Source organism: Macrotis lagotis, chromosome 1 (genome assembly GCF_037893015.1).
Source record: "Macrotis lagotis isolate mMagLag1 chromosome 1, bilby.v1.9.chrom.fasta, whole genome shotgun sequence".
In the NCBI taxonomy this organism is placed as follows: domain Eukaryota; kingdom Metazoa; phylum Chordata; class Mammalia; order Peramelemorphia; family Peramelidae; genus Macrotis; species Macrotis lagotis.
In genome coordinates, this window is record NC_133658.1 from 43,945,387 (window position 1) to 43,970,246 (window position 24,860).

General features: G+C 39.4%; 1 protein-coding gene across 2 annotated transcripts in view; it reads right to left on the bottom strand.

The window, feature by feature from the left end:
* Window positions 1-24,626, bottom strand: part of GLG1 (golgi glycoprotein 1) — a 128,762-nt gene extending 104,136 nt beyond the window's left edge. The window contains exon 1 of one of the 2 annotated variants that reach the window (XM_074199495.1): window positions 24,160-24,626. In XM_074199495.1, coding sequence (XP_074055596.1) covers window positions 24,160-24,594 — 435 coding nt within the window. In that variant the 5' untranslated portion in view covers window positions 24,595-24,626. Of the gene's footprint in view, window positions 1-344; window positions 3,576-24,159 lie in introns of those variants that run through there. The other variant, XM_074199499.1, reaches the window with a different exon arrangement.
* Window positions 24,627-24,860: the final 234 nt, after the last annotated feature.

Genomic DNA, 24,860 nt, shown 5'->3' on the forward strand with positions numbered 1-24,860 from the left:
AGCTATGCTACAGACCACCTCAACAGAAAGAGGAAATAGTTGAACAGTTTGGGAAACAAGCCAGTCACAGAATCATGCATAGTTAACAATGGAAAATTACAATTACTCAGACATACACTGCAGTTCTCTCTCTGCCAAAAGGAGAACAACCCAATCTCTTAGTTTGCTTTAATCATCTCATCCTTCAAAAAGAGAAAAACCTAAACAGAGAAACAGTCCTTCAGAACTGAATTCTAACAAGGAAGAACAGTTGCTGAACTAGAAATGTTCAGAACCTTTAGGGTTCTCCATTTTAAAATTTGTGATATGGAGGAAAGGAAAATTGGTCATAGTCTGACACATACCTTAGATTTTGGGAGAGTAGATTTCAAAGTGTTCAGTGAAAGGAGAGGTAGCATTCCCCTGGACTAAAATTCTACTGGGGAAGTCAGCCCAGGAGGGATAGGAAGCTCTCAAGAATGAAATTCTGAAAACACAAAGAGAAAATATTTCAATGAGGAAGAAAAAGGGGGTTAGCTAAAGAGTCTGACTTGTCAAAGCTCTATCACATCTAATTTTTCAAACATTCCATAATTTTCTTCTCATTTACCTTTTGGTAACTTTGAAAGAGACACAACACACTTAAAGTACCTTACAATTACTGTCTTAAAACCTAGACCTTTTTGTAATCCAGTTAATCCTTTCCTTTAAATACTACAGTGTTATGCCAGGTGGCACATATATATAGTATTGATGTCTCTTTTTTTGTTATTTTTAAATTATATAAGTTTTGCTATTTGTTACTCTTGACATCTTGACAGATGTACATGTAAACCTTTTCAAATTACTATCATAACAGCATTCTTAATATTTTATTATTGCCCTGTCCTTCATCAGTTTGTTTAGTCCACTACAGAACCCTTTCTTAAAAGAAAATACTATTAAGCAAAAACATTCAATAGTCTGTCTTTCTGCATAGACAAACAGAATACAGATGTATGTATGTATGCATACATGTATGTATGTATGTGTGTATGTATGCATATTCTAACCATCCTCTACATCTGTCATAAAGTAATGTTTCATTATCTCTTCTCTAGAGCCTTCACAGGTTTTCCCACCACTCAAGAGTTCACCTTCCCTTAAGAGTTTCCTTAGTTCTGTTTTTCCATTTTTATCAGTTCATACAGATAGGTCCATATTTCGCTGAATTCTCCATCTTCATCATTTCCTATAGGACAGTAATAGTGCAATATTGGGGTAGTTATTCCCCAAAAGACTACAAGTAGTCACTTTTTACAGTTTTCTATCAATGTTATAAATATTTGGAGAAACTTTGGATTCTTGCTTCAATTTGCTTTCTTAGAGCATATAAACAGATAAAAAGGATATAAATACTACATTTACACCCCAAAGATCAAAGTATCTAGTATTTAAGAGAAAATGTAAATAAAATGCAAAGACATCATTTCCCAATCCCTGGCACTTTTAACTAGGCTCATTTCTTCTTCAAGTCCCAGTTAAAAATCTCACTTTCTCCAGCCCTAAGTCCCTTAATTCTACAGTTTATCCTGTATATAGCTTACTTGTATATAAATGTTTGTTTTGACCCTTCCCCAATTACACTGTGAACTCCCTAAGAGTATTCTTTTGCCCCTCTTTGCATCCCATGTTGTTAGCTGGCATAATGACCATAGATGTTTACTGACTGACTGACACTCTAAGACAAGGATTGCAAGGTACTAAAGCCTGTTCAGTTGAGACAAATGGAACAGAAAGATAAACAAGAAGAAAAGCACAGCATTCAATGCAATGTCTGAAAAATTCTGTGACAGACTTTTGACCCACCAGGTTCTTTAATTAGCTCCTTTTTCTTCTTCATATCAAAATTTTCCCTTTATGTTACCAGTAATTTTGAAGCACTAGTTGGCAGCAGGAAAGACTGCTACAGGCCCAGGTACCCTGGAATCTGCAGGGACTGTAATAGGAGGAGGAGGAGGAGGAGGAGGAGGAGGAGGAGGAGGATGGGGAACACCAGGAATGACTATGCTAAACATAGATCCATATTAATTACATTGTGAAAGAGGGTGAACTCATAAGAAACTAGATGGACTCCCTTTTCTTTGTAGTCTTAGAACTGAACCCATGCAGAAGTGCATAATAAATGTTTTTTTATTCACTCATGAACAAAGCCTAGGCATGTCATAGGTATGGGTCAAAGGGACTCCATTTTTTTTTACATAATTCCCAACAGAAATCCAGAATGACTAGCCCTTTTTACAATTCTACCAACAACTTGATAATAGTTAACTTTGCTGTTCAGTTGTGTGGCATTTGGGGCTTTCTTTTTTTTTTTATATATATTTTTTTTTGCAAGGCAATGGGGTTAAGTGGCTTGCCCAAGGCCACATAGCTAGGTCATTATTAAGTGTCTGAGGCCCATACTCCTGACTCCAGGGCCAGTGCTCTATCCACTGTACCACCTGGGGGTTTTCTTGGTAAAAAAAAAAAAAAATAGTTTGCCATTTCCTTCTCCAGATCATTTTACAGATGAATAACTAAGGCAAACAGTATAAAGGGACTTGCCCAGGGTCACACAGCTATCTGAGATTAGAATTGTACTCAGGAAGATGAGTCTTCTTGACTCAATCCTCTGTATCACCTGGATTTTGCTCATTAGAGAATTTGGGCAATATAATCACAACCAGGTGGCAGAGTGCACAGAGCACTGATCTTTGAGCAAAAGGATGGCAGTTAGAATCCAGCCCAGATGCTTGACACCAGCAGTGTGAACTTGAGCAAGTCATTTAACCCTGATTGCCTCTGCATTCAGGGCCATCTCCAGTTGTTCTGATTCATAACTGGCCACTGAACCCAGATGGTTTTGGAAGAGAAAGTGAGGCTGGTGACTTAGCACAGTCCCCCTTGCCCCCCCTCACTCCAATTCTATTCAAGTGTTTTTTATGACATCACTTCTGTGATGTCATGGTCTTCTTTAAGGAAGGACAAACATCAACATCATTATCTAAATGCTAATTATCCACTTTCTTTTTTTATTTAAATATTTTATATATTGTTACAACCACATGCAAAGGTAGTTTCGACAATCAATTATTCTGCAATGTTATAAGTTTTACATTTTTCTCCCTCCCCCTCCTTTGACAGAATCTAATATACGCTATACAAGTATATAAGCATGCTAAACATAGATCCATATTAATTATATTGTGAAAGAAGAATCGAATCCAAACAGAAGAAAAAATTAGAGAGAAAAAAGACATAATACAGAAGACATCTTTTAAAAATTAAAGCTTTGGTCTGCATTTAAACGCCACAGTTCCTTCTCTGTCTTTTAACTCTCCAGTTTCTATCATCAGCTCGGCTTGGTTTGGACTCTACAGATTATATCCCACTCAAGATAACTGATCACCTGAAACCTCCTCATTAGGCTAACTCAGTATGTACACTCAACACCTCAATTCCCTCTGCCTTGTCTCTTCTCTGACTGAAAGTGTGATGATGATGATGATGATGATGATGATGATGATGCTGTTTCTTCAGTCTCAAAGAAAAGACCTTAAATCAGGGTGGCGTTGACATGGCACTGGATTGGAGCGGGGGGGGGGGGGGGGGGGGGTCTGTACAAGGTCACTTTCTTCTCCAAAGTCATCTGGGTCTAGTGGCCAGATATGGATCAAGATAACTGGAGATCAAAAGGTAGAGCACTCAAAGCTAGCCTTTCTAGAGGGTTGGGACATTTCCAGCTAACTCTCCATACACACAAGCAGCCATGCTGATTATGGACTCCAAGAACCAATCTGCCACAATACTGGGTACTCTTTGGTCCCCACATCCATTCTCCAGGTTTCTTTGATGAGTTTCTCCCAACAGAAGGTAAGCTCTGAGAAGCCATGGGTGGGTTTTGTGTTTATTTTGAAATCCTCAGGACATATCACAGTGCTTGACTAGAGTAGTTGCTTAACAAATGTAGAGGGATTTAAGGAAAGGAAGAGAAGACCAAAATTCAAATTCTGCCTCAGGGACCCCAGACAAATCACTTAACTTCTCCCCTACCTCAGTTTCAACATATGCAATATGGAGTGGCTAGATGCTAGGTCATAGACAGTCTATTGTAGAAGGCGAATTTATTAAGAGGAGAAATTGTCTTGTTCTTCTTTTGTATCCCTAGCACTTAGCACAATGCTTGGGATACAGTAAGCAATTAACAATTATTTTGTTTTTTTCATTCAATCCCTTTTTTATGATGCAAATTTAGTTGGTCTTATTATTGGCTCAAATATAGTATAGAAGAAGCATATTATTTCTAGGAAAGTAAAATGCCTGAAATTTCACATTTTTCCCAAGATCTACCTTTCCTGTCCTTATCTTTAGAACACTTACAGATTTTTACCAGATAGCTATAAACTGACTTACCTTCCCCAAGAAGATCCATGTCCCACAGTCAGATATAAAGGCCTTTCCAAGCACACTGGCTGATTACAGATGTGACTCACTACTTTCCCCCAGGGCAACATCACCCCAAGTTCCCAAGCCTCTCAGGTGTCTCCCTACTTCTTCCCTTCAGCCTCCAAGAATCCCTGACACCCCTCAAAGGCCAATTCAGATGAAGGTGCTGACTTCCCTTACTACTATTCTTTCCTGATTCTATACAGGCACTAGTCATTCATTCCACTAAATTATTTGATATTATACATCTTCTCTGTCTATTTATATCTATTGTTTTCATGAAATGTAAGTTCCTGAAGCTCAATCACTTAAAAAATATACGGCTCTGTATGTCACTGTTGATGCAGAGAATTATAAATGTAAAAAAAAAATTATAATCAGAAACAAGTTCTGAAATTTTTAATGCTGTTATATCTGGGAATCTTGTTAAGGGGTGGAAGGATCTTTGCTCTTGTAAATTAACTCCTATTGTTTCATTGTTTAATGAAAAATTTGTATCCTACCTCATTTCCAACCTTCAATCTCCTCTTCAAATCTTTACCTGGTTTCCATTATATAAGAGAAGAAGGATTTTGCACTCAGTATCCAGATAAGGGGCAAGGCTATAAAAACCTAGACCTCCACTAGGAGTCAGTGTTCGTTCTCATTCTCGTTGTCTGTCTGTCTGTCTGTCTGTCTGTCTGTCTGTCTGTCTGTCTGTCTCTCTCTCTCTCTCTCTCTCTCTCTCTCTCTCTCTCTCTCTTTATTCCCCCACCCCAATCTCTTTGTCTTGGTCTACCAAGCAACTGTGCCTACACTTTTGCTACTCACCCTGTCCTAGAATGTTTGTTGGCCTACAGAGGAAAAGTTTTTTGACCAGTTTACTTTACTATATTTTATAATAAAATCCTGAGCAGTTTTAAAATCTCAAGAAGCATGAATTCATTCATCTTTCAGTGACCCTCATTTTTTGGTTTACCCCAAAATTCTATCATCTTTAATTAATGACCCCCTAGGTGCGGCTAGGTGGTGCAGTGGATAAAGCATGGGCCCTGGAGTCAGGAGTTACCTGGGTTCAAATCTGGTCTCAGACACTTAATAATTACCTAGCTGTGTGGCTTTGGGCAAGCCATTTAACCTCATTTGCCTTCCAAAAAAAACCCCTAAAAAACCCAACAAAAAACCCCAAATAATTAATGACCCCCCCAAAATCCCAGAAGAAACAGTATCTAACACAGTGCCTACCATGTAATAGGTATTAAGTGCTTATCAAATCAAAACCAAATAAAGGGGCGGCTATGTGGCGCAGTAGATAGAGCACCGGCCTTGAGTCAGGAGTACCTGGGTTCAAATCCGATATCAGATACTTAATGATTACCTAGCCCTGTGGCCTTGGGCAAGCCACTTAACCCCATTGCCTTGAAAAATCTAAAAAAAAAAAACCCAAAAAAACAAATAAAACCATAAATTTTTTAAAACTGCAGTTGAAGGGGCAGCTGGCTAGTGCAGGGGAAAGAGCACCAGCCCTGGAGTAAAGAGGATCTGAGTTCAAATCCAACTTCGGACACATAATTGCCTAGCTGTGTGACCTTGAACAAGTCACTTAACCCCATTGCCTTAAATAAATAAAAAGCTATAGTTGAGTTTATCTAACCATTTAAAGAAACTCATAATCCTCTAATGAAAAAGCTTTTGGAGATGAAAATATTCATCTAATAATTAATCTAAATTTTCTTCAAGTGGGGCACACCATGACAACAAAAAATTCAGGCTGTAACTTCATGCCCTCTCCTTGTTGAAAGTAGTTTTAATATCTCTTATAGCAGAATGTTAAGAACTTTCTTTGTTATACAACTGAATATTGAGGTCTCTTGGTCACACCTTTCTAGTAATTTTTCAAAATTAGTCTAAAACTAATTCATTGTCAATGGAGCTGTGAATTGGTAAAAAGCTATTCTGGAAGAAAACTGAAATTATGTAAATAAACTGATTAAAATGTCCATATTCTTTGATCTAGAAATTCCAGCACTTGGCTGAAGTATTTATGGCAGCAATTTTGGAAAGCAAGGAGCAGGAACTAAGGAAGATTCCCCTGGCAAAATAAATTAAAGCACATGAATGCATTGGGATATTACTGTATTACAAGAAATAACTAACATAATGATTCCAGAGAAACATGGAAAGATTTATATGAACTTGTTGAAAAGTGTAATAATTAAAAACCAGCAGGAAATAATGTTTGTCTTTCGTTCTCGAAGAAGACCACAACATCAGGTAGGTGATTCCATGTTAAGCATATGAACTGGATTTGAGTCGAGGGAGTCATCCCCCTCATTTTGCTAAGTCACCAGCCTTACTTTCTTCTCCAGCATCATCTGGGTCCAATGACCAGATATGAATCAGGATCACTGGAGATGACTCTCGATACAAGGCAATCAGGGTTAAGTGACTTCACACAGCTACTTAGTGTCAGTTGTCTGAAGCCTGGTCCTTCTGACTCTTAAGACCAGTAGTGCTCTATCCACTGCACCACCTAGCTGCCAGCAGGAAAACACACTCACACATACACAAACAACAACACAAATGGAAAAGAAAAAACTGCATGTTGAGAAAGTACAAAGAACAAACTTGATCCCCAAAACGGAGACAGAAGAAGACACCCCCCCCAAGTTCCTCTGAAAAGATTGCAGTTCACAAGGGTGAATTATTGCATATGCAATTCTTTGATGTGTGGATAATTTCTTGTCATTTTGCCAATTACTTTTTTTCTTAAAAAAAACCTGGGGGCAGGGGGGCAGCTAGGTGGGGCAGTGGATGGAGCACTGGCCCTGGAGTCAGGAGTTACCTGGGTTCAAATCTGGCCTCAGACACTTAATAATTACCTAGCTGTGTGGCCTTAGGCAAGCCACTTAAACCCATTGCCTTGCAAAAACTAAAACTAAAACAAACAAAATAAAAAAAAAAGTTAATCTAATATTTTCCTATTCAATCAACATCCAATCTTTTGTTCTCTTATTTGTACTTGTTTAAGTACAGGTAAATTCTTCCTACAACATGGTCACCTTTATTCTTGAGTAAGAAAACCTCTGTATGATAGCTGTCAGACTCCCTGGGTAATCTGTGACGAATCATTTCACTTCTATAAGTCTGTCTTTTCATCTGCAAAATGTGACTATAAACCAACTCAGATAATGGATATAAAGTGCTCAGTCAACTGGTGGGCTCAATATAAATGAGTAGTATCATATGATTTTTCATAGATTCTGTTAAAGAGAAGAATGAAAGGAAAATATTGATATAAACCAAATATGCCTAATCCACTATTTTCTGGCACCCTAACCACTCAAAAATATTGACCCAGAAAGCAAAACTGAGTCCTTTAATGGTTAGCTGACAGGCTGCACAGAGGAAAAACCCTGAGAAAAAGAAACAGCTGCATTTTATTGCCTGTGTATGTATCCTCAACCAGGTCAGATTCATTTTCTCAGCAAGTTAGTGTGTCTCACTGATAATTTATCTATTTAAAAACCTACCTTTTATAAAAGGACCAATTTTACAATACTACACACACACACACACACACACAAACTTCATGGTACATCCAGAGGAATTTATAACAAAGATGAAGGATAGTTTTTCAATAAGGTTATCTGGAAAAAAAACTAATTTGTTTTTATAATTTCAAAAGCTTCCCTGTACTGGGAAACTTAAACCCAATCTTTTATGTTAGACTATTTTTCTTTGGAAAAGTCTTTCATTCCTAGAAAATTTAAAATGATTCCTCCTCAGGTAAATTAAATGATCAAAATGACCTGTTCAGGTGACTCACTTCTTTCTTATAAAGAGCATGCCCTAACAGAAGTATCATAGATTTTGCATTTGCAGAGTTATGGGCCACAGGGTAATGGATAGAGATCTTGGGAGTTAGGAAAAGCAGGTTCCCATGCAGCCTCTATTTCACACTGGCTGCACCCTCCCCAAGCAGGGCTCCTCTCAGTTCCCCAAAGCAGTTCTCCAAGACTCCAAGTGACAAACTGGGGGCAGGTGAGTCCTGAGAGAACAAAACTGCAAACATTAAAAACACAGGAATCTGGGGGGGGGGGGCAATTATTTTTATTATATTGTTTGAGGTTATTTGCATGTTTTTCTGTCACCTCCTTATTTTTCTGAGATGTTTACAGGGGGAAGATATTTTCTCTTCTAACAGTGAATTAGGGGTCAGCTGGACAGAGCAGCCCTGGAGTCAGGAAGACCCAGGTTCAAATTCAACCTCAATACTTAGCTGTGTGATGTTGGGCAAACCACTTAATCCCTCTGACTTGCAAAAACAAACAAAAACAAAAAAACTTAGCTGGAAATTAAGTCTTTTTGTTTGTTTGTTTTTGCAAGGCAATGGGGTTAAGTGGCTTGCCCAAGGCCACATGGCTGGGTAATTATTAAGTGTCTGAGGCCTGATTTGAACTCAGGTACTCCTGACTCCAAGGCCAGTGCTCTGTCCAGTGCACCACCTAGCCATCCCCGGAAATTAAGTCTTAGAAGTCTCTGGACTCAGATACTCAGTGAGGGTGATGATTTACAGTTAATGGGAAAGATTCGGGGCCAAACCCTACCCCTGACACATGCTAGAAATAATCGTATATACCCACAACTGCCAGAAACATTAACATCCTCATTTAAAATTTAAATGAATGATAAAGGAAAAAAAAACCCTCACAGGATTCCATATTCTGAAGATTCATCTAGGAATCTCATATCCTATAATCATAGCATGGAATCTTATAGTTCATCATAATAAAAATTTAGAATGTTCCAGCTGGAAGCTATCATGTGACTACAATAAAAACAGAACCTAAAAAAACCAAGGATAGTCTCATTTCTACAATAATTTTACCTGCATGGCTCAATGGTAGCTGGCTGGGCAATGAGAGGTGGAGGAAAAAGAAAAAAAATCAAATATGTCTCTAAGGTTGAAAAACCTGAATGACTTGAGGGATGGAGGTATGCTGTATATAATATATACATATATGTACATAGACAAATACTTAGAATTATATAAAAAATATTTCATTATAGGTACATACTAATACCTACATATAAAAATGGATGGATGTTTTATATATTTATGAATATATCACATATACCATATACTAAGTATTAGTATAACCATAATATAACCATTTAAATATATAATGTATATAGATATAGTACATGTATACAGATAAGCATGTTGTAGTTCAAGGAAATATTCTAGGAAGCCACTATGCTAAAGAAAAATTGACAAGTTAACAAATTTTGTAACTAGTTTCTTCCTAGAAATTTTCAACCATAACATAAAGACTTGAAACCAATTTCACATTAAATTTTATAGTCAACTGAAAAAATGTAAGACTGATGAAGTCAGCAGCATTTCTGTCTCCCTAAGCAGGACTCCCTGTGAAACAAAGAGCTACATATGGAACTACTTGCTTTCACATCATTTGAGTTTATGTTCAGAACAAGAGTAACAATTCATCAATTAAGCAAAATTTAATGATTCCCTCTTATATGTGGAGCACTGGGCTAGATAGGTACTGGGGGGGAGAGAGGAACAATGTTTTAAATATAGATTCCTACTTTTAAACGGATACTAGTACAGGATCTCTTAACCTAAAAAGTCATTTCCTTGTTACAACAAACATGCCAGCACTTCAAATTGCCAAGCTAATGAAAAAACAATGAATTCTTTTAAAGGAGATATTCACCACAAAAAATGTTTCCCAAGTCTGTCCATGCAACAATGATCCTATTTGTAAGGCACTTTAGGCACAGTATTTATGTACACTATTGGAATTTCCTATAAAATGTCAAATAGTCTTAATAAAATGATCCTTTTATTAGGTTTCACTGGATATTTTTCATTACTGGAGAAGGGCTTAGTTCTATTTAAGCAGAAAGATGTCAGCAGCATTACAACTCTACTTTCCCCTGTAAATAACACTGCTGGTTTAAGTTCTCTTACCATTAGTGAGAAAGGGGAATTGAGGTTCTAACCTGAAAAGTACAATGAAGTTTTTCTCATGAGCCTTTCCCTCCACCTCCAAGTTTGATAAAATTGGAAAACAGATATTACTTTCAAAGTAAAGTTTTCTGACATTTTCTCCCATTCCCTCTTTTCTCACAGTAGTAAAGTGTGAGATAGTGCTAAGGCACCATACTCTCCTTCTCTAGCAAGTGGCCCTGGCAGAGACAGATATAAGAGGGTCTGTAAAAGTCAACAAAATGATTTAACACCTGAAATTCTTCTCCAGTTGTTGGAGAAGTGCCACCTAATGACTCTGCAGAGGACAAGAGACATGTGTAGATATCACTCACCGTTCCTGAGTCTCAGGGTCTTCAGCAATAAAATAAGGGACAGTAGTGGGTCACTAAAGCCCCCTCAAGGTCTACATTTATGACTTAGTATTACACTCCAACATCTTCCCCACAGATATCCTGATTCCACTCATGTACACTCTTTTTGAACTAATCTTCCTAAAAACTTCCTTCACCACTGTCATCTAAATGTTCCCTCCTGCTCTCACATCAAGACTAAGCCAGAATCACTGAATCTCAGAGCTGGAAAGGACTTCAGAGAAGGACCAACCCAGTCAGTAACCCCTTCTCCAACTAAAATCAAAAAGTAGTCATGGGGCGGCTAGGTGGCGTAGTGGATAAAGCACCGGCCTTGGAGTCAGGAGTACCTGGGTTCAAATCCGGTCTCAGACACTTAATAATGACCTAGCTGTGTGGCCTTGGGCAAGCCACTTAACCCCATTTGCCTTGCAAAAACCTAAAAAAAAAAAAACAAAAAAAAAACTAGTCAGACAGCATTTGTCTGTTGACCTCTCTGTGGCCAGGACCTACCAAGGAAGCCTAACCTATTTGAGGATATTTCTAATTATTAGGAATCTTTCCCTCTATACCAAAGCTAAATTTCCCTTTTCATCTAGCGTTCCTAGTTCCTTTTCCTTAGAAATTAAAAAGTCTGTCTTTCAATTAGAGGTCAAGGAATTCCACCTCCCCATTAAGGCAAATTACCATCTTCTTGCCTAACAAGTTTCTGGATCGAAAGTCTCTCACCTCTCCAATCATTCTCCCCAGAGCTCCCAAAGTGCATTTCCTAAGATGCAAATCTAACCAGGGCACTCCCCTCTCCAAAAACCTTCAATGGGTTTCCATTGCTTCTAAAACCCAAACCAGGCCTTCCCCAAATAACCTAACAGGCTCCCAGGGCTCTCTTCCTTACACTGGTGTCTCCCTTCTCTGAAGCTCTACCCCCCCATGGAATGTCTTTCTCCTTTCAAGGTGTAGGAAGCACTTTGAGGGGCAAATGGTTTTATATGGCTTCCTTTTGAGACAGCAGTGGTCATATATGTGCATATGTGTGTATAGTTAGGCTGTCACAGAACAAGTGAATTGAGCTCAGTTGCTTGTTCTGGATTTATGTCATATGTATGCAGTCCATATTTTTCTTTTGGCCTGTTTAATGCTGTGGTTTTAAAGAATGGATTACTACAAAGAAATGGGCAAAATTATGGTTCCTTAAAAGCACATTTCAATAACCATTAGAGATATAGTAAAAGTGATTGTTTAATTTCAAGCATCTTTCAAGTCCAAAATGAAAGATCAACTGCACCAATGAAAGGAAAGTGGGTTCGAAAATGAAAAACATGTAAACCAAAAACATCAACTCCTGCAAACCAATCTAATTAATCCTCAGAAAATAAGTAAAGACTTTCAAAGGAAAATATTAACTGATGAGGTTGTTCTTGACAATAGAATATAGCACAATAGGAAGAACAGTAAAAAAAAAAATCACCAGATTTTTTTTAAACTGCTAAGTTTGCTTTGAAGAAAAAAAATTGTTATTGGCCAGACAACTAAAACTTTCAGGAAAACTGCTGAGATTTTTATATTTATTGTCCCACAGAAGGTACATAGATTCCATTCATGCCCTCAACAAATAAAATACCCTTTACTTTTTACTACTTTCTACAGATTATCATGTCTTAAATTATAGTTATTTAAAGACTACAATATGAGTTGGTTTAACTTGGATATTTTGTAGAATATAAAAATTGCTCTACTTCCAAATCTGAGCTCTGACCCTATCTCCTGCTTGTAAACAGGAGTGAAGTTTGATATTGAACCAACGGTAGAAATTAGGTTTAAACTTTGAGGGGAAAAGAGAAAAATTCGAAAACAAAGAAGAAAAAGTATTCAGATAATTACTTTAACTTGTCTCTGGAGGATATTCCACCTCATTCCCTGACACTTTCAAAGTTAAGCTATCCCATCTAACATTAAAGCTATAAGTGGAAATATAAAGATTATCTCCTAAGGATGTCATGGTAGTTAAGATACAGAGTTAAGGATTTAAATTCTCTGTCTCCTCCGGGTCCCCTTCTTTAAGGTTAACCAGCCAGATTCCTAGACATGAAAACTTCCAAGTTAAGACTGATGAGGTATGGTATATGAGATTAGAAGTGGAGATGGAGGCAAGTATATATGATAGTAAATAATGCACTAAACTCGAATTTACTGTGTCAGTTTTGCCAGGTACAGTCGCTGTATTAATTTTCAATTATAAGGGGCAGCTAGGTGGTGCAGTGGATAAAGCACCGGCCCTGGAGTCAGGAGTACCTGGGTTCAAATCCAGTCTCTGACACTTCATAATTACCTAGCTGTGTGGCCTTGGACAAGCTACTTAACCCCATTTGCCTTGCAAAAACCTTAAAAAAAAAATTCAATTATAAAGGATAGCTCAATCTGGAGAGGTGAGTTTCTAAAGTGACACATAAAGTCACCAGAAAAGATTGGGATTTTTTAAAATTTACTGTAACTGTCTATTGGCATTATGTTAAATTTAAGATTTACATAAAAATCTTTTTCAAGATAATTTGAAAACAAATACCTGAAAAAGAAGTAAATTCAAATGTCTACTAGAACAGATCAAGTTGCAGACTTTTTAAGTTTCTAAATTAAATAGAAAGACCCCAATCTAAGAAAGAAAAAAGTTTCATAGGCAATGAAAACTTCAGTACTTGAAAAATCCATCTGTAATTTAAATGTAAACCTGCAAATATCACTTGAAAACAGAAGTCAAGAAATTCTTATGGAGATTAACTCAACTTTACAACTTAACAATATTCTAATGAGATGGCATAGCAAAGTATTTTATAAACCCTTAAGTATGGACAGCTAGGTGGTGAAGTGGATAGAGTACTGGTCCTGGAGTCAGCAGGACCCAAGTTCAAATCCGACCTCAGGCACTTAATTGCTAGCTGTGTGACCTTGGGCAAGTCACTTAACTCCATTGCCTTAAATTAAATAATGATAACCTCCCCAAGTACTATAAAAATTAAAACTATTGTAAATGGATAATCACATGAAAAAGTAAAAAAAGCAAAGATGAAGTTAATGGTGACCAAAATCTGACATTCCTTAGTTTAAAAAATTCAGAAAAAAAAAAGTTTTGTTGGTAAAACCCCCTTGTTAACACAGGAAAGCTGAAAGTGGCTAATGTGTCTCTGTCTCTCTTTTAAAAATATCATGAATGTGTAAAAAACTCAGAACTCACAAAAACCTGAGCAACGTATTCATCTAATCTTCTGGGAAATGTAAAAGGAACCTGAGATAGGAGAGGGAGTGTGATGGTGAGAAAAGAAGGTAGTCTCCTTGGAGTACAAAAGGCCTAGTTTTCAGTGTGACCTCAACAAGTCTATCTCAGACTACACACTGCAGGAGTTTCTGGCCTGGGCTAGCCTGTTAAATGCGTCCAACATGCCAAGCATTAGAATTCTAAATATAAAAGTTAACCATAGTCACTGCCCCCAAGGAACTATTATATCAGGAGGAAATCTCATATGATAAGGGAGTGTCGACCTCAGAAGGATATTTTGGTTTAGAAAATTACAAAGATGGTGAGTGGCGCTATAGAAGAGTAAGTGGACATACCCTTTCCAGGAACAATAACAGAATCTATTTGATTATGATTCCAAAATCAGAACCACAATCAGTGATGTGTCAGAGACAGCGTGGCACAGTGGATATAAAACCTGTCTCAAAGCTTAGAAGATCAGGTTGTTAAATCAACTTCTTTTTTCTTTGGAAAACATTTTTCTCCCAACCTTCCACTTGTATAAATAGTTGGGTCAGAAGTCTCAAGAGTCAGAAAGACTTGGGCAAGAGTCTTAGCTCAGACATATTTGGCTTCTTGTCTAAACTTCCCTGCCCCATGGTGCTCTTGGCACCTCTGCTAGTAGAGCAGCAGAGAAGATACTTTGGAGCAGGTGCCCATAAAGCTGAAGCCAGGACTAAGGCAGCCACCCATTAACCAGAGTACTCCTACCCCCAGTGCAAACATAGTTCCCTCGATGATCTAACAACATACCAGGCTCACTCTGTATTTGTAAATCTGCTACATATTAATGCAGTCTGATACTACTTGGCTATTGTTTAGCTCCTCTATGACATTATTCAAGTTACAAGTTTTCTTGTTTTTTGTAAAATGAGATCAAATTGGATAACTTCTAAGGTTCTATTTATCTCTAGGGTCCTAGATGTCCCAGTGTCGTCCTCTGTCAAATGGGGAAGGAGATAGGAGCTTGAAGGGTTATTCTGGACTTAAAAGTCATAAAAACTGGGTTCCAAATCCAGCCCTTATACTTATTACCTGTTTGACCTTGAGCAAGTCACTCAATCTTTGTGTTTTTTTAACTGGGAAAGTTTGGGGTCAAGGGGAGGTGAGTTGGACAGCATAGCCTGTTTAGTCTCTTATTTATGGTCAATAATCCTTAAAGTCCATTCCATCTCTGAAATCCTATTCTATCAACATTCCTTCTACTCTAAATCTCATGTCACTGAATACCTGCCATCATTTGTAAAAGCTTTCTCCACATTCAATTTTAATTCAATTCAGTTATTACTGAATTGTATCAATGCACAAAATACTAAAGTTATACAGGAACTTTTTCTTAAATTTGAAATTTCTCTAGTAGGGTTTAATAGGTTCTACTTTCGGGGCGGCTAGGTGGCGTAGTGGATAAAGCACTGGCCCTGGAGTCAGGAGTACCTGGGTTCAAATCCAGTCTCAGACACTTAATAATTCCCTAGCTGTGTGGCCTTAGGCAAGCCACTTAACCCCGTTTGCCTTACCAAAAAAAACCCCAAACAAACCTAAAAAAAAAAAAATAGGTTCTACTTTCCAACTCTATAGAGTTAAACTAAATCCTGAATGACAGATAGAAGATGAATTCTCTTGCCAGGCACAAAGAACTCAGAAGATAACCAAGTTTAAAAATCAGAATTTTTAATCTGAACAGAAAACTTGATAGGAACAGAAGTAAAGGTAGCTTTTAAATTAAGTTTCATTACATTCTAGAAGATGAATAATTAGTGTATCCTTTTTTGACTTTTCATGGCAAACAAGAGTAATCTTTTAGACTACTACTGGAAATTCAACAGCTGGGATAAGGCACAATGGGAATTTAATGATCTAAATAAACATTATCTCAATTTTTGGTTGTCTGAGTATTCTCATTACTTCCCATTAACTCAGAATGCAACAATTTTCTACCAAGACATACTACTATACCCATTGACATAAAATAGATATTTCTAAAAATTATCTATTGTCCACTTTAAAATTTAAAAGACAACTTGACCTTGAGTGAAATTTTAATTTCAGGCTATATCATAAGCCAGATTGCTAATCATCAGTCCTATAGGCTCACCTATTAAATCGTGCCTAAAATAATCCGACAATGGATTCAAGGTCTTTCCTAAGTCTTCCTCCTCCCATAGACAAATCTTCTATTCATTCAGTTCAATTTCTTAACTCAAAAAAAGTATTAAAAACATTCTAATCACAAAGGAACTAATGACTATAAACTATTATTACCTTCCTAAATCATCAAATAATATTATCATTTCTATCTCTTTGTTCATGCTTATGTTGACTGGGATCAACCTGCAGAAATCTCAGGGACCTGACAGACTCCCTACCATTGCTCTCTTCTTTCACAAACTGATCACTCCCCCATCCTTCCCAACAACTAGTTTCTCTCAGTTAATGAGAATCAGATGCAGAATCAATCCATCGGTAATAAATCATTCGATATTTATCAAGCACCTAGATATGCCAGCAGGCCCTATGCCCAGCATTATAGATACAAAAAGAAACAAAGGGCAATCCTTGTCCTCAGTAGATGTTGAGGAGAGAGTATTCCAGTTATGGGCGATAGCTAGAGAATATGTTCAGAACTGGGATGGGATGTTTCTCTCCTGGAATAACCAGGAAGCCAGTGACTCGATGATGCAAGCGTACCAGGCAGGGAGGAAGGTGTAGGAAGACTGAAAAGATAGGAGGGGATTAAGTTATCAAGAGCAATGAATGCCAAATAGCATTTGTTTATTTCATCCTAAAGGAGATAAGGAGTCTCTAGAGGTTATCGAGTAAAGGAGTGATCTGGTCATAGTTGAGTTTTAGAAAAATCCCTTTGGTAGCTGAATGAAAGGTCATGAAGGCAAGTCAAGAAGTGATCTGCTTTTCTTCTCAGAACAGAGAAAAGAGCTCTAGCAGATGTCTAGAGAACAACTATCAAGTAGTTATAGATACAGATATCTATATCTATATGTCTATAGATATAACTAGTATCAGGTCTCTATTTTCCAAACTTGTCAATATCCTCTTTCTGTCCAGGTGATCTGTAGTCTATCTACACATACATCTGACCCCTCACCAACCCCACAAAAATAGCCATTATGAATCTACAGGGAATGAAGATTGTTTTTGATACCTAGCTTATGAAATGTTAGTACTAGCAAAACCTACAGATGTAGATGTAGCTTCCCTCGGTAACTCGTGTCACAAAGGTTAGGAGTGCTTACCAGCAGTCACAGAGTGGGTCTGAGTCAGGAAGATGAATCCTCCTCAGTTCCCATCTGAACTCAGACACTCACCTGTGTGACCCTGAACAGGTTATTTAACCATGTGTGGAAAACTGAGCTTCTTCACTTGTCAAATGGGTTAGAGAAGGAACTGACAAACCACTCCAGTATCTTTGCCAAGAAAATTTCAAATGGGATAACCAAGAATGGGATAGGACTAAAATGACCAAACACTAAAAACATTAGCAGTCAAAGCCAGAACTTTTCTATCTTCCAATCCAAGACATCTCTCACTACATCCTTCTCACACATTCATTTTCTCATCAAACACTTTTTTTTACATCACTACCAAGACAGAGTTCAATTCTGGGCACCGTATTTCAGGACAGTGAAAGGCAGGGAAGTGTGCAGAGAGAGGCAATCAGGTTAGTGAAAGGTCCAATGTTAAAAGGAAGGGGAAAGAGGGGCTAGGATGTCACCTGGAGGAAGGATTACAGTGGACTCAAAAGGAGGAATTAAAGAAATTCTAAAGTAACCAGGCTCAGTTGAAGGAAAACTTGTAGACAAGGCCCTTCAGGGTGGGCCGTTTCCATAGTCTGACTGGTCCCCCTGCCTCCAGCATCTTTCCTTCCCACCGCTGCCTCTAGCACTAGTTCAGACTCCTCCCTAGTCCTTTAAAGCCCCTAGAAGCTTTACCACCCTCCTTTCCCTCACTACACTTCCCTCTCCTTCACTGCATCCCACATTTCATTTCCCTTCTCCCCATGCAAGTGATGCATGTCCTACTTAGGCTTCCTCAAAGCTAAAGCTGAATCTCCCAAACAAGATCTCTCATCATCCTGCACCCATTGTGCCTTCCTTCTCCACTTAGGAATCTACTGTACATAATTCCTGTATTCTCTATCAACAAAGTATAAGCTCCTTGGGGATAGAGGCTGCTTGTTTTTGTCTTCCAATTCTCCTAAAATTAAATAGGCTGTCATCTAAATCCAGAGGGCAAACTATAGAGTCTGAATGCAGAGCAAAACATATTATGTTCACTTTTAAAAAAACTTTTTTAAGTTTTTCCTTTCCCGTTAATTCTAATTCCTGTTTCACAGTATGACCAATATAGAAATAAGTTTTTTTAAAAAAACCAACTGTACATACATGTACAAGTTTTACCAGATTGCTCACCACTATGGGGAAGGGGAAGGGAGAGTGGTAGAAAAATGGGGAACTCATAAACTTGCAAATGGATAAATGCTGAAATCCACCTCTGAATGTAATTGGAAAAATAAAATAAAATTTCAATTAAAAAAAGTTTAAAACATTTAAAAAAAAATAAGACTGTTCCTGGCTCCCTCTCATTGTAGTATCAAATAAGTGGTAATAAGGAAGGGGACAGGGTAAAAACCTTTATTTTCACTCACAAGGGCAAATCCCAAAATAAGAAAATCTTTCCACCAAGATAGGAGGTGGGTCTCTTCCCAGTAATGCATAAAATTGCCTGAGAAGTGGCAAATTCAAATTCAAATAAAGGTATTAACTTGTAAAACCATAAATTAGCATTCTCTACTGCTGTATTTTTATTTACTTTGTTAAACATTTCCCAATTATATTTGTATCTAGTTCCATTCCCACTGAGGAGTTGTGAATGTTTGACAGATCTGTCTGAAGTGCTGAGGTTAAGTGACTCCTCCAGGGTCAGAGGAAGGACCGTTATTCAGGATTTTAAGATCCCAGGACATCAAACTGTTGTAGGGATTGTTTTTTTTAGGCAGCAAAAGGAGTGAAATTCTATGATTTTTAAGTTTTATGCTGGATGTCAGGAAGAACTAGAATTCAAATTCTGTCTCAAACACTTGCCAGCTATGGAATCCAAAGCAGCTTGGGGGCCAAGGGGATAGAGCCCTGAACCTGGAGTCAGAAAGACCCAAGCTCAACTTCCACCTCTAAAACTTAATGATTGGGCAAGTTTCTTCACCTGTTTATTTCAGTTTGCTCACCAATAAATGGGGCTAATCACAACACCCAGGGCTGTCATGAGGATTAAATGAGATGATATTCGTAAAGCAATTAGCATAATGTCTGACATGTAGTAAACAACAAAAATCCTGGGCAAATCACTAACCTCCTGGAACCTCATGAGGGTGTAGTGAGGCTCAAGCACTTTGCAAACTTTAAATTACTATGCAAATGTCAGTTACGATTATTATTCCAGACAGTTGACAGAACAGACCAGAGAAGGATGCTCTAGCTCCATAGGACCCAACCCTTATGAGGCCCCATTTAGTGCCTCCAGCAATTGGCCCACAATGGGTCCAGCTGCTCCCCAACTCCCAGCTGTCTCTATTCCAGTTCCCTTTGCAGAGGCAGAAGCTTAGGAAACAGCTCTATTTTATGTAAATTAAGTATATATAGAAAGAGTCTAAAAGAGGCTTTTTACTTTGTGCTTGGTTTGTATTTGAAGCTGATCCATTAATTCCTATTTAATTCTACATGAAACAATGAAGAGAACACCAGACTTGTCTGGAGGTCTGGGGTGGATGGTACAGTGGATAGAGAACAACCCTGGAGTCAGGAGGACCTTAGGCACTTGTCACTTACTAGCTGTGTGACCTTGGGCAAGTCACTGCCTCACATTCAGGACCATCTCTAGTCATCCTGATTCCTATCTGGTCAATGGACCCAGATGGCTCTAGAGGAGAAAGTGAGGTTGAGGATTTAGCACAGCATCCCCCCCTGATGTCATGGTCTTCTTCATGAATGAAAGACAATCATCTTCAAGAAGGGAACTATTATTTATGAGGCAATATAAATAAATAGTCAGTGCAAAAAGGAGTATACATTCTGCTGGGGTGTGTTAAACCTGAAAACAAATAAAACAAGATTGTCTAAACAAAGAAATAAAACAATTAGCTTGATGAGGAAAGGCTCTGGGTTCAGGAAGAAGCAACCAATCTGATGTTGGAAGGAAGCTGACCTAAAAGGCAGAGATGACCAAAGCTGTTTTTCCTGGCATTCCAGGCATGGAGCTGGGAAATGATCACGTTGTATGACACTACCCAAGTTTGCTTCTCTAGCTTCAACTGGTGATCTGTAAAATGGGATCACCATTTTACCTGTGCTACCTATCTCATAAATTTATGAGGAAAAGTGCTTTGTAAATTTACTCTGAACAAGTTCAGGGGACCAGTCAATTGGTTGCAGAGGCCCTGAGTCTTATAATCAAATATATTGGCACAATGAACCAAAGGTCTGAAGTTAGAACAAAGGAGTTACACTTGCAATCAGTCAAAATTCCCCAGTGAAAGGAAATGTAAGAAATAAATGTAATAAATGTAAATAAATGTAAGAAAATAAAAATATTGGAGCAGATAGATGGTGCAATGAATATAGCACTGGCCCTGGAGTCAGTAGAATCTGAGTTCTAATTAGACCTTAGACATTTAATACTCACTCAGCTGTGTGACCCTGGGCAAGTCAATCTCATTGCCTTGCAGAAAAAAAAACAAAAAAATAGACATAGATAATGTTAATTTGTGGTCTTTCTCAGTCTACGAGAGCTGCAGGAATCTGTTTTTACTTGTATTTGATACCATCATTTCATCAGATCCCCACAAAAACTCTGGAAGGCAGATATCATGATTATCATCCTCAGTTTTACAGATGAGGAAACTGAAGCAGAGGTTAAGTGACATGCCCAGACCATTCTGCTACTAAGTCTCTCTGAGACAAGATTTGGACTCAGTTCTTCCTGACTCTATGATATCCCATGCACTGTGCCCTCCCCCAGACAACTGCCCAACTAACTGCTCAAAGAGAAGCTCCTTCCATTTGTACAGGAAAGGCACAATCTCCAACTCCCCCTTGTATCTAGCAGGAGGGAAACTTGCATTCTGTTCTTTATGACCAAGCTTTGAAGGGACTTCACTTTCTAAGACTACCCATCAATCATCACTGTCATTATCATCACCATTTAACTGATTGACCCTTTGGTGGATTAAACACTTAAAAATATTAATCATCGTCTTAAAAAGACTCCCACTTAACACACTTTAAAAACTTTCAAAAATAGAAGCTATGGAAAGTCATAAACTAGGCAATCTAACTGAACATTAAATGAGGCTTCATATTGTTCACATACATATGTCAAATGAATTGGCATATACAATTCACCAGGCAGATTTAAAATAACTCTGGAGAAGCACTGAAGTATATTCATTAGTATTAATCATTACCTTTAAGTACACTTAGTAATGTGAACCACAACATATATTTTAAAATCTCACTAGGAAAAAAAGACAAACTGAAAGCCTGCTTAAATTTATCCAGACAACTCATCCTTATGATCAAAAGAAAGCAGTTCCCATTCTTACATTTAAATTCACCATGTGTCAGCACCTCTGCCTTTTCATAATCAGCATAAGAAAAAATACCACAAACTCCCAAAGCAAAAAACTGCCAAATGTTTCTATTCACCAAAAATCTCCCTCCATTCCACTGTTCATAATTTCACATTAGATCTAAAGTACATTTCTTTAACCAAGTTGTTTTCTTCCAAATGCATCCATCAGAGCTGATAAGTTCCAGAGTCCATGCTGAAGACTTCAAAAGATAACAAAAAGCAGGCTGTCCATGCTCTCCAAACTTCTGCAGCTTCAATTTAGAAGGCATCTATCTCCACACTATTTCATGGATTCTCATCAATCAACAGCATTTACTAAGCATCTTCTGTGTATAAAGAACTGTTTTCTATGGTCCAGTGAATTAATATAAATGAAAGCCTTATCTAGTCACTTCCTTTGTACACCTTATATCAATCACCCTTGTAACAAGAACAGAGTGAAGTCAGTTCCAACCTATTTTGTCCTGTCACCAAAAGAGCCAATAGTCTACCGGGGACTAGAATCCTGGTCTGGGATTCTTTCCACTTAATAAAGGAGGATTTCTTCTACGATGTCTATTTAACAGATCCTATAATTAGTCCCATATAAATAGCCTGCCCTCCACTAGCATGGCTAATGGGGTTTATAAAATCAACTGCTGGCTTTAAACATTCCTCCTGCCTATCATGTAAAGGAGTATATAGATTACTGCCTGGGAGACCCCCCAATTTCAGTTCAAACATCCCCCTCTCCCGGTCACCAGTGGGATCACCATGGCATCACTCATCTTTCTCTAAGACTATAAAAAGTTAGAAACAGATTGCAATCTGCTTCGGTGGAGGAAGCTCACACACCAACAAAACCACAGGTCCTTGCAATTTTGCCTATGTAAGGATTGATCATATCCTGGGTGGGGAGGAAGAGGGTCAGCCAGAGAGGGTCTGCCTTCTCTATAAGCACACCTATATAAAATTTTCTGATTCTAGGGAGTGGCAGAACTGAAAGACACCATTAATAGAAACGGAAATCTCTGAGTGAAGATCAGTTTGAAGAAAAACGGCTATACATCTAATTACTAAGGAAAAAGTTAAAGCATCCTGAGGGAATACACCAGAGCATTAATGAAAATCCAAAGTACATTTAAATGTTCTACTCTAGGAGTAGGACCTCCTCGGGAGGCTCAGTTATTCACTCTAAACAAAGTGACTCTGGTCTAAACAAAAACAATCCAGAAAAAGTGAAAGGGGGAAAAAAATCACAACATATGCTAAACTATGGTGATCAAATGACAATAAATACAAGGTATTCTGTAAACCTTAAAGTGTTATTTAAATGTAAGCAGTTATCATTCTTAACAAACTGTGGAAGACAAGATTTAGCTAGGAATAAATTTCCCATCTTTAAAGCGGTTGTCTTCCTGTGTCAACAACAAAAAAAGTTGTTTAAACTAGACTGGTCCTAAAATAAATAAATACATAAACAAAGTGGACTTGTGATTTCATTTGTGTAGGAATCCTCCTCTCCCAAGGCAGGGAGCCTCCCTCCACTAAACTAGGTCATCCACCGATCCCGACGCAAAGCACTGCCCGAGGCGGACAGAAGTTAAGGACTGGCATCCAAGTTTTCCAGGCTCCGAGGCGGGTCAGTAATCGATTCTTCTCAGCTGCCTCTTATTACACGTTAAAAATGGTCCTTAATGTAGAGACGAACAGACTGCATTCTGGGGGGGGGGGGGGGAGTAAGATTAGGTGGGGGGGGTTGTAAAACTCAAAATCTTTCTTAGAACGGTGGAGTTTGAACAAAGACCAGGGACTATTAACTTTCATTTAGGAAAAAAAAACTTGCTGTCTTACTGTCTGATCTTGCTATCTCTTATACTTTACATATAAGATAGGATATGATTTGTCTCTCGTCACATTCGATTTGATTCATATAGACCATGGAAACAATGGCCAATGCCTTCTGCGGGGTCCGGGGGAGGAAAGTAAGATTAGGAGAAAAATGATAAAACTCAAAATACATAAAATCTTTACAAAAACGAAGAGAAAAAAAGTAAAAAAGGATATGCTTTCTCTCTCATGACATTCCATTTGGCCATGGAAACAACGTGAAGATTGTCAGACTGCCTTCTGGGGGGGTGGGAGGGAATAAGATCCGGGGCAAAATTGTAAAACTCAAAATAAATAGAATCTTCTACAAAAAATAGCAATAGTCCTTACAAAAAGGTCCTTGGAGTAACTGAGCGCCGAGTGAGGGACGGGACCCCACACGGAGCCTCTTCCCCGAGGCGGCCGCCCCTGCCAGCCCCCGGGTGCCCGCGTGGCCCGCAGCGGCGGCCCCTGCCCCGGGGCGCGGGTCTCCCTCACAAAGGCCCGGCGGGCAGTCCGTGGGGGAGGGGCGGGCACACTGGCACTCGCGCGGGCACTCGGGGCCGGCGCCCCCTCCCCGCGCTCACCTCCCGCACGTCCTGCAGGCACTCGAGCACCGCCAGGTTGTTGCTCCAGGTGTGCTTGGGGCACACCCGGCTCACGTCCTCGCGACACGTCTCCTCGTCCGCCAGCTTCCAGCCGCCGCCGGGCCCCGCGCCGCCCCGCCGGCCCGCGCCGACCCCGGCCCCGGCCCCGGCGCCCGCTCCGGCCGGGAAGGGCTGCGGCGGCGGCTGCTGCTGCTGAGGCGGCTGCGGCGGCTGCGGCGGCTGCTGCTGCGGGAGCTGCGGCGCGTGCGCCTGGGCCGGCGGCTCCGGCGCCTCGAAGGCCCGCAGGCCCAGCCCCGGCGGCGGGTGCAGGCCCGCCGCGTTCTGGGCCCTCTCGGCCCGCGCCGCCACGAGCAGGAGCAGCGGCAGAGCCGCGGACAAGGGGAACATCCTCCGTACACGTCCACACGCCGCCATCTTGGGTCCGCGGCAGCCCCGACGTGCCCGGCGCCGCCACGTATTTAAATGAGGGGCGGGGCCACGGGGGGCGTGCGCCGCCGTCGCCCCCGACGAATGGGGAGCGGCCGAACGGCTCGAGAGAAAGGTGACGGGGAGAAAGGGCGATGCCACATTCAAGATGGCGGCGCCCGAAGCCGACCCGGAGAAGAACCGTGTCTGCTTTAAAAAAACTCTTCTTCAATAAATCGAGGAAAGGACGCGAAGAGGGGGCACTGTCGAATCAG